Raw genomic sequence first — 11,103 nt, forward strand, 5'->3', positions numbered from 1 at the left:
TGTTTCCTGCATTTTCACCCGAACTGAAAAAAATATCGCGGTTGATGATAACTAGCATTTTCAGACCCCGAAAAAATTGACTGTCGATCGAAGCAAAAAATTTGTTAAAAATTGAAGTAAATATTGTCCAAAATGATCGTTAAGCTTAGGTTTTTCATTGTAAACACACGAGGGAATTAATTCACTAACAGAGGGCCGACTGTGTGAAAAAACAATTGCGAAAGTTGATACTTGCTTTTCACTTGTTTTTCACATGCTAAAACAGTTGTTTTCTCACTTTAAAACATGTTTTCAAACTACCTTTACAGGTCACTTGCGAGCGTTCAAGTAAAAAATTTTTCTCACACTGATTGAACGCACTCCGCAGATAAATCAATTTTGTTCAGACAACAACTTTCACGTAATGATCTTTTTATGATTTGCCTATGAGCGCACAAAAATTGATGAAGTAAAAAAATGGTTGAAGTTTACGTTGAAACAAAAAAAACTGAAGCGTGAAAATGAGAGTTTTGACATATATGTGTTTTGTTCTGTGTTTCATAGCTGTGCTCAGCCTTTTGTTGCAAAAGTTCTCAAGCATGTACCCTGCATAATCACAAGTTCGATTGAAGTACATTTTTGCAAAAATCACCAGATGTACAGTTGATTTGTCGGTATGATTTAAATTCAACTAGCACTATAGAAAACAGCAAGGCTACTTTTCAGACAAAATTACCTTGTCTCATTTTTTGATACGAGTTATTAAATTAGAAATGAAAATTCTCAGCTCATTCGTGAAGGATTCACTTTGTAATATTTTATATTCTGTTACAATACACAATATTCTCTTAGCGGTTGATTATCAGCCAGCACTGTTGAGTTTTGTTTTTCAATTTTTGCAGATCTGAGTTTTAAAAAAAAGAAAACTGACATAAACGACTTTTATGTTCACCCTCAGCAATTACTTCCTGCGTGCACGAGCTATTACGACACAGTTAATTGAATAACAGACGTGAAAATATATCACCAGACATACAACTTTTCAACAGTTTTTCTTTCGATTGATTGTCAGCAAGCTATTTTTGGTTTAAAAGATAACTTTCGCTGAAGAAAAAAATTTTCACTTCAAGATTTCGTAATTTCGCAAATTTTAAGTGACAGCTATTTTTGTACTCTCTAGAACTACATGTTTCATTCTTGTGAACACGTACAAAATATCACCATGCAGTTTTTCTAGAAGTTTTGCCTTGTTCAAATATTAGCTAGATTTAATGTTTGCTAAGCCTTGAATTTTGCAAATAAAAAACTAATGATTTTTCCAAAGTGACGCAAATTTGCTATTTTTTAAATTAAATTCTCAGCCACTGTTTTTTTGCAAGCACTGCCTATGCTATTAACCAGCAAAATCATGCGTGCCTTTTGTTACAATTGTTTTAAAGAAAGGTTATCAGCTACCATTATTTACTTTTGGACAGTGAATTTTTGCAGATAAAGCCAAAATGGTTTCGCACTCTTTCGTAAATTTTCAAGTTTTATATGTAATTTCTCGTGAAGTTCTTCATGAATGCATTTTCTAGTACCACTGCTTTAATCAAAGTACTTGCCAATATCACCAGAAATACAAGGTTCTATTTTTTCTTGTTCGGATGGATTATCAACTTTCAATAATTCACAAGTCTTTTTTAGTTCTTTCAGCTAACTCCTCATGCATGTACTCTCTGGTGGTATCACATGTTTTATTGAGTTAACACGTGCAAAAAGTATCAACGGTTTGTGTAGATTTTCTGTAATTTTTTGCATGTATAGATCATCAGCTAGCACCGTCTATTTTTGCAAATGAAGAGAATAGTTTTATTTTTCAATTTGTTGTAATTTTGCAAATTTCATGTGTAACTTCTCGGTGAATATTTTTAATATTATCTGACTAGAAGTACACATGCGAAAAAAACATCAGACGTACACATTTTAAGAGAAGTACAAACGTTTATACTGAGCGTTTTTCTTCTTTGAAAGTTTGCAGAGTCAGTTTTGTATATAAAGAAAAAGTTATTACCTACATCATAGCCATTTTCGGTTTTGCAAATAGTTTTTATGCAGGCGGAGAAAAATATAATTATTATAAGATAACGTGATTTTGCAAATGTGCCAAAAACACACAGCTAACTCCAATTTGTGCTCACTTTGGAGACTTAAATGCTCAAAATTGTTGTTTCAGCTAAAGTAGGAAACCAATTTAGTTTCACCAATTACAAAAACTGAAGAAAAATGTCAATCTTCATTTCTCGTTCTTTACCCTTGCGATTAGCAATGGTTTGGCAATCTGGTAATTAATTTTTATCCCGTGAATAACTTTGTTCACAGCTCTCACCTGGAATCCTTTCCTGAAAAAACTGTTTGCAACATAATTACCGCAACAGACATATTTGGTTCATAATAGCTTTTTATGAGCCTGTCCTATTTGATTTTTAAAACTTGTTTATAATTTCACGAACTTGATTTGTTATATTTTTTACTTTCTTTATCTTTTTTTTTTCGGCTGGATAGACTTCGGCATATTTTATATTGGCTCAGAGGAGGCATGTTAGGTCGCTCGACAAGTAAAAAAATATTACTGTTTCGAGGAAGAGGGTGATATTATTAGTTTTTTTTTCGGATTAAGAAGTTTCGGCTTAATAGGTTTCGGCCTTACAAAATTGGCTTGGTGACCTCATCTTGCGTCGATTGACAAGCAAAGAAGATTTTTTTTGAGCTTGTGTGTGTGTGATTTGAGAATTAGAGGGAAATAGAATTTTTTCATTTTTCATAAGTTATTCGACTTTTTTTTCTTTTGTTCTTTTATTGTTTTTCCGGCTCAAAAGTTTTTGGTCTAATAAAATCGGCTGGGATGTGTTTTTTTTGTGTATCATTTGACAAAAAAATGAAGTTTGTGTGCGTGTGGTTTGAGGGTGACGGGACCTTTTTTTTCTAAGTATTAAGTCTTGGTAATTTTTGTTACTATAGGGTTTTTGTAAAAGTATTTTCGGCTTTGTAAAAGTATTTGCTTGGTAAATCTTCTCCTTATGCTTTTTCCGGATTGGCTTTACTTTTTTTCGTTTCAGTGGCTTTCTTGTTTTTTATTGCAGTTGTGCGTATCTGAGCTTCGCCTATGCGCTGATTTTTCAACTGCCACATTTTTAATCATCAAACTATCCCACTTGGTCTTTCCAGCTCAATCTAGCTTTTTATTCGACAAAGTTTTGTACATTTTAAATTATTTAAAACTTTAGCAACAACTTGGACAACAAAAACTACCAATATTTAAAGCAGTGATGACACAGTTTTGGAGAAACAAGAGAGAAACAAAGATTATGTCATGCTTAAATTGATTCCATACTTAAAGTAAACGTGTGTTATTTCAAATGATTTAATGATATCTATTTCAAATCGCAAAACTCATCAATGTTTTTTTATAAATTGTCTGTGTCAGAGTTTTAATAATAAATCCTAAAACAGATTTCAAGGAATTAAAAACGCCAATAAATCAAATAAAAGCACTAAATCCTAGGTTTATTCAATAGCTTTTTGATTGATCTTTAAAGAAGACGTTTCTTAATTCAAAATTTTTTAAAATAATTTTTCTGCACTTTGTTTTTGCAGGGATTTCTCAGATTTTTGGATTCTACTACCTTTCGGCTTTCTTAGTTTCGGCTTTCTAATTAGATGGCCTTCCTACTTTTCTTCTCATTTTGGCTTTATTTAGTTATTTTACATCATTTAGTTGTGGGGATTCATTTTCAAATCTGGGTATATTTTTTTCGGAAGGTCTTTTTTGGAATTATCTTAAGGAAAAAAACAGCATGAGAGTTTTCTTGTCAATTTCAACACAAGAGCATAAAACTCAGAGTTTTCAGTTTACAGCTTGAAAATATTTTTTGCTTTATTCCTTTCCGTCAATTTTACACCACCGAATAGCTTGATTCACCTGATTAAAATTGATTGAAGCCACTTATCCACGGAAAGTTCTATTTGTCTGTTATTGAACTCTCCAAATAACTAATTTTATTTTCAAATTTGTTTTTTTTAGCGCGATCAAATAATCTCAGCTCTTCTCCCGGAAAGTATCGTTCATTTGTTGCTGCAATCAGTTATTGGCTCTCTCCGGGTCTGGGAATGCAAGTTTCAAATCTGCACTAAGTGTTACAAATGACGTTAAATTGTTTTGGAAACTGCCGACATTAAGGAAGTAGCCACACTGAACAATTCAATCGTTTCGCTGAGTATGTTTCACGCAGCATGAACAAGTTTTTCATCCACTTTTTTCTGTGAAAGAGCTCACTACGATGCGAGAATTAGTGGCTTTTTCAGAACCAGAAAAACCGATAAGACCTAGAATTTGATTGACAAGACCTAGAACTTTTGATTGTTTCAAAGAGGGTCTAGCTCTGGTCATTTTCCCTATGTATATTTTTAAAAATTTTAAAGTCTATAGAAATGATTGCAGAAATAAATCATTTTGGGAGCCATTATACTTGAAGGTTATAAATCTTAATTTGATTCTACTTCTCTCGCAAGTGTAGAGCTAGTTGCTCTGAAAATGTTTGAAGTTCATTCTGAGAAAAATTTAACTTGAATTTTTGTCTGAAAAAACTTTTTGCTAATTTATTATGAACGCAATTTCCTAATTTACAGTTTCAATTTTAAAAAATGATAGAGACAAAACTTTTTTAGATTAGTAGCGCAATTAATATGGTTTGGCAAAAATTGGGGCAAATTTTTACCTCAACAACTTTCAAACACAAAACAAAATCAACATTTTCACTTTACCAGAAACATTGGAAATCAGTTTCAAATTTGATGAAGTTTCAAAACAATAATAAGAAAAATTCAGTACTTCTGCAACTAGAAAACATATCTTTTTTGTTTTTGCGGTTTCAATGTCTTGCTACCTTAAAAAGTTGCGTTGATCAAGAATAATCGCCAAGTTTTAAATCAATAAGAACTTTGCCTGCCTGTTTATGAAGAAGCGCAACAAGTCTTAAATAAGAAGATCCTAATTCCGGAGCTTTTATACTTATTAGTAAGGAACTTTTCAAGGTTGCGAGGTTTTAGATGTATCACAACGTTCACTATTTTCCACTCAACTAAAACTAATTTATTCAAACTGTCTTAAAAGAATTGTATGAGAAGCTTTAAAAAAATTTTAAAGCTTCATTTTTTTAAACATTGTCGTTTCTGATTGTCGTTGCTATTTCAAATTTTTATGCAGCCAAACTCTGAGTTGATCGTGTAAATTACTTCAGAACTTTTTCTAATGACATTACCCTTAATTTCAGTTCTTGTTTTTCTTTTTTTTTCTTTTCGTAAAATAATTGTCAAAATTGTTTTCCAAAAATGTTTTTAGGAGGGTGATCAGTGAAAAACTCTATACAATGGAAGAAAATGGCTTGATTATTCACGCCTGTTTTTTGTCCAAACTTAACACTCTGAAGTAAGGCCATTATTCAATTCTGCCATGTATTAAGTTTTTCACAAATTTAAAAAATCGTTTAATAAGTTTTATGGTGTTTCATATTATAATTTTTTTTTTGCCACAATTTCAACAATTTTTTAAGGCAATCTTCAATCTAAATCGGTCGTTCCAGAAAAATGACAAGGTTTTTTGCTTTGTGGTAACTTTTTCTGAGAGTTATTTTAACTGGATATATCCTGTGCAGCAACCGACTGTCCTTATTTTAAAATGGACAACTTAGAAAGTTTCTTTTTTTAAATTTGACCGAAGCCACAAAACTTAAGCTGCTTAATTTCTCTAAGAAACCAAATGAAGTGGCGTTTTTCCTATTTTAAAATATTTGCTAGAGTGATCCCGTTTTGAGACTGTAAAATATACGCTAGAAATTTTGGTCACATCTGAATTAACTTGCGTCGTAGCTTGAAAAATATTTTGGTCTGATAGACTTCTCACATAAGTTTTTTTGAGCTCTTTTTGCGGATTTGAGTCGGCGGATTGGAAAAAGACGGGTAGATTTATTGTTGGTAAAAACTCTTTCAATTCTAGTTCCTATAGAAAGTTACTCTTCACTTTCTTAATTCATTTTGATTCTTCAGAAATATTGTAATGGCTCAAGCAGGGGACATTGAGGGCGAAACTTCTGAAACTATTGCGGAACTGACAAAAACTTACGGTATGGGCTCAACTCTGTACGAAAAAATGAAAGAAGCACGAGAAAAATGGCGAAAAGAAGTGATAAATATTGCGGTTATTGGTCAAGCGAGGCAGGGTAAATCTTCCCTAATCAATGCTTTTATGGGGGAAAAGGTAGCCGAAGTCAGCGCTCTTGGAGTTACCACAACAGATGTTAGGCCATTCCCTCATCCTTCCAACTCGAACATCATCTTGTGGGATGTACCCGGTGTTGACGCTGTGAATCACCAACGCGATGTCTATATTGACTCAATTGGATACAAAGAGCATCCGTATGACTTTTTCCTGATTGTCACAAAGGATATTTTTAGTTCGGACGCCAAATTTGTAGCAGAATTAGTTCAGAAGGAAAACAAGAAGTTCTACCTGGTGCGAACACATATTGATCACTCAATAAGGGATGAGAAGGAGGACAACGAAGATATGAGTGAGGAAGAAGTGGTCGCAAAAATTCGAAAAAATCTCCAGACTGAGATTGAAAGACTTGGATTTGACACAGAGCACAAGGTGTACATTGTAAACTGCCGAAGACCGAAGCAACTTGACTTCCCGAGGCTACAACGAGACATTTGCGAGGATAACGTGTCAACATGGAAAAGAGAAGCGTTTCTGTTAACCATTCGAGCATTTGGTCAACAGATGATTGATATGAAGTTCGATATGTTCAAAACGCGAATCTATAAAGTTGCGCTTGCCTCGGCTGCTGGTGGCGCTATTCCGATTCCCGGAGTCGGTGCTATGATCGACATGGTAATTTTGATTGAAGAACTCCTGACATATTTTGTCGGCTTCGGGTTGACAAGAGGGGCAATTGCAAGCTTAGAGGAGCTGAATGGATTAGAGTCGGGAACCATTGAGAGCGACATTGCCGTTTCAATGGAAAAAGATCACAAACTGCTGTTTCTTATACGCAAAGAAGCTCCTGACAGAATTTTGTCGAAAGAAGCTCTAAAAACTGCAGCTTTGACAATTGTCAAGACATGCAGTGGAATTATTTTGACTGAACTGACATTGATAGCCGCCTCGGAGGCTGTCGAAAGTTCTGTTGCGTGGTTTCTACCAATTCTTGGAAGCGTCATTGCGGCTGGAATATCATATTCAGTGACTGCATACCAACTTCGTTTGATCCTAAAGGAAGTAAAAGAAGTAGCTGAGCTTATCAATGCTTGTATCAAGTGAGATTCTTGATAATGAACTGCGATTTTCTATTACTAACTAGTCTGTTGCTATATCTGTATTTTCACTACGTTTCCGATATATCATTCAAAGCTCAATTTTTGAAAAAGTGATAATGCCAGGCACGTTACTAACAAAACGTACTCAGATATATGACAAATTTCTCAAACTATTGCAGAAAGTAACGTAGTATGGCTTGTTATCAATTTTTTCATTTTTGAAGATGAAACTCTGAGGTACATTTGATGACTTCCCAGGTTTGAAACAGAAGAAAAAGTTTTTTTTTCAATATTTCTTTAAACAATCAAATAATTTTAAATCTCACACTGCCTCTAACAAAAGTACGGCAAAACACGTCTTTAGATTTGTTTGATTGTTTGACTGGTGTATTGAAAACATCATTTATTTGTTGAAGTAATTGCTCTGAATTAAATTTACTTAAATAACACATTTGAATTTAAATAATTGTAAAGTAAATATAAAGATTTCACCCAAATCACTGTAACAATTGTAAATAACCACTGTACATTTTTGTCAAATTATGTTTTAATCAGCCGTTTGCAATTCAAAACTAATGTAAGATCTGGATTTTTTGGTAAGGTAGATCTAGGGACCAATATAATATAATTCTTTTCAAAATTACTGATGAGCCGACCCAATTTTCTTTTCCAGGCTCAAAGAACATTATAGTCATTTAGTTTTTGCTCCATATTCAATTTTTTTTGGAAAATTTGAACACTAAAACTGCCGTGCATTCATTTTCAAGTAAGCAACCTTATGATTGATCAAAAAACCATTTCGAAAAAAAATAATATTGTATTCACAATATCAAAAAAAAACATGTTTTTTGATTCAAGGGTCTGATTTATCAAAAAAATGCAGAAGCTGAAAAATTTACTAGGGACAAGAGAACCAAATTGTATTTTAAGAACAACCAGCCCGATGGATCAATTCGGATGTTAAAAGAAATAGATTGAGCTGAAGCTCACCTAATCAAATTGAACGACCATTGCAGAATTTTTGCATGATTGAACCAAAAGCTCCGAAAAAACCTTGGATTTGAAAAAGTTAATTTAAAATAGCCTAAAAACTAAGAAAAATTACTTGAATTTAACCGGGCCAAAAATCCAAAACAGTGCTGAAATGACGCAATTTAAGGGAACAAATATCTTAAACTATACGATTAGTTTTTTTAAATCACCCTTTTATGACCAAAGCTTATGAATGGAAACATGTTTCAGTAAATGTAAATTTTGTACCTAGTAAAAAATTTCACAGACAGTCTTAACTGAAGCAACTTAAAGGAGCAAACTTTTTAAACTATACGGATCTTTTTTGAAACACCAGCTCATTATCAAAGCTTAGGAACGAAAACTTGATTCAGTATGTATAAATGTTGCTCCTTGTAAAAATTTTCTTATGATTTATGATGTAAAACCACTATAAAAAAAACTAATAACTAATCAATCATATTCCATCTCTAACATTTACACTTATTTGTAAGTGCTGAAACTATTTGTAGTTTCAGCACCAAAACATTTTAAATAAAACTCAGAATACAGTTGTTCTCCTTCTGCATAACCTCCAAGAACTAACTCGCATATACCAGTATACCCTAGATCTATTAGGACTAGGAGATATAAGAGTAAGATTAAGATCGGTATTTGACTAAAAAATTGCACGAATCTATCCGGCCGAAAATAAGATAACGTAACGAGCAGACGGACGGTGTACATTATCTGAAATTACTCTGTGAGTATATTCAATAGAACTTAACTCATCAGTAAAATTGAAACTTAAAGTTCATAAATGTTTCTTGAGAAAGCAATAAAACGACTATATTAATGAATGCTTGGGGTGTAAGTAAAATTGACTTATACAAAAAAATTTTCTGCCAAACACTGGTAGAAAAAATATTCAATTCGTCATCAAATAAGCGATTAAGCAACAACAAAATAGAGTTCTTCAAATTTTGAAATCCAAAAAAAACGGAATGAAGAGTAAAAACACATTTAAAAGCTTACAGAAAACCTCATTTTGAAAATCTAAATGCATAAAATAACCTTGCGTGTGATTCACACCTACAATGCTTCAAACAGATTGTCGAACGTGACAATTGAATAGTTTACTTTTTGTAATCAATAGTATATTCTTGTTTAAGTTATTCACCTTAGCTTACCATTTTCATTGGTCCGTGCGTATAATATTTTCTGCCATCAATAATTTGATAGAGCTTACTTCATGAATATAAATCAAATGGAATTTTATTTTAAAAAATCAATAAAAGTTTTCGAAAAGCATTAAAATCGTTACAGCTCGAATACTACAAACTTTTGAGCAGCCACGATTAGAGGCCATAGTTGCAATCTCCGAGAATGTCCTGATAACATAAAATCAGATGTTATATACCATTTGTTTAACATAATGTCCTGATAACATTATGCCATTTGATTTTATAATATTTTATATTATTGTTTTTTTTTGTATTATATTGTAATGTAGTAATATATTATATTATATCATATTATTTTTTATTTTTTACATTTAATTTTTTTATGTTATAATATATTCTATTATCATATATTACACTATTTTAAAATATTTTATATTTTTTCTATTATCCTACATTATATCGTTTTTTATATTTTAATATTTTATTTTTATCATGTATTACATTGTATTATAACATTTTATTTTATTTAATATAACATAATTTTTAATATTACTATCTGTCTTGTAGAATATCAAGTTATATTACTTTATCTTATAAAATTTTGTATTATATTTTATTATATTATTTTATAATATAACATTTTTTATTGTATCAAATTATCAAATTTATTATACTACAAATTATAGTACTATAAAATATAGTATGTTATATTATGTATTATTTTACATTATTTTGTTTTTCAAATTATGATATATTATGTTTCATTATAAAACATTATGTTATGTTAATTATTTTATATTGTATTACGCTATATGTTATTATATGATTGCCATGATTGCCATTATATGATTGCCATATCATGTCATGGTCGGCAAGGTTAACTTTGCAACATTCGCAGACGGCAGATATGTCATCCAGTTTCCAATCATAGCGAAATGGATGGCGTCATTGAACTCTTTCAGGTACAGATACAATCTGTGCTTTTTAAGGAGTTAGATGACAACCATGTTGATGTTCATTCATACCGAAGTAATTCTAATGATTTTTTCTCTGTATCATTTGTGTGTTAAGGATTTTTCTGTAGTAGCTCGTCCAGAATTCACTCTTAGCTTGCGTTAAAACCCGACTTAAAATTACGTGGTTGCCGTTTTGTTCACATTCTTCGTTGACTAGTTTTTTTGAAGTTAAGCAGTGTGAAAGTCTTTGAACATTCTATTTGGAAGCTGCTGATTTTGATTGGAATAATGATGCCAATTCCTCCATGTCGTATTTGTCGTGTAAGTTTTCTTGACAGATCCAAAAGTTCAAAGTTTCTTCTTTTTACAGTTGACTACAGTCTCCCAAATAATGTGGCACTTTCCGTTTATAGATGTAAGCATCTCAATCTAACAGATGTAACTCTCTTATAAAACTTTCTAAACAGTTTTCAGAGCTATCAAGACTAAAGAAAAATGGTTCTGAGGACTCATGATCGATAGCAACCAATGAGTATCCAGCGGGCTTATGTTTTTCTAGATAGGTGCATGCCAAAGAGCTTGAAAATTTTCAAATTTGTATTTGTGGCAACCATTTTTGGCTGTTGTCATTATCACGA

The 11,103-nt window shown here is 31.9% G+C and overlaps 1 protein-coding gene across 1 annotated transcript; it reads left to right on the forward strand.

Annotated features, from left to right (window-relative positions):
* Nucleotides 1–6,073: 6,073 nt before the first annotated feature.
* Nucleotides 6,074–7,339, forward strand: LOC134856272 (interferon-inducible GTPase 5-like). The gene has a single exon (XM_063872622.1). The coding sequence runs from the start codon at nt 6,074–6,076 to the stop codon at nt 7,337–7,339; it is 1,266 nt and encodes a 421-aa protein (XP_063728692.1).
* The last annotated feature ends 3,764 nt before the right edge of the window (nt 7,340–11,103 follow it).

This window comes from Symsagittifera roscoffensis, unplaced genomic scaffold, assembly GCF_963678635.1.
Source record: "Symsagittifera roscoffensis unplaced genomic scaffold, txSymRosc1.1 SCAFFOLD_581, whole genome shotgun sequence".
Classification (NCBI taxonomy): Eukaryota; Metazoa; Xenacoelomorpha; order Acoela; family Convolutidae; genus Symsagittifera; species Symsagittifera roscoffensis.

Bases quoted from the DNA above. Each gene is read 5' to 3' on its own strand.
- LOC134856272 (XM_063872622.1), top strand. From the start codon at position 6,074: ATGGCTCAAGCAGGGGACATTGAGGGCGAAACTTCTGAAACTATTGCG.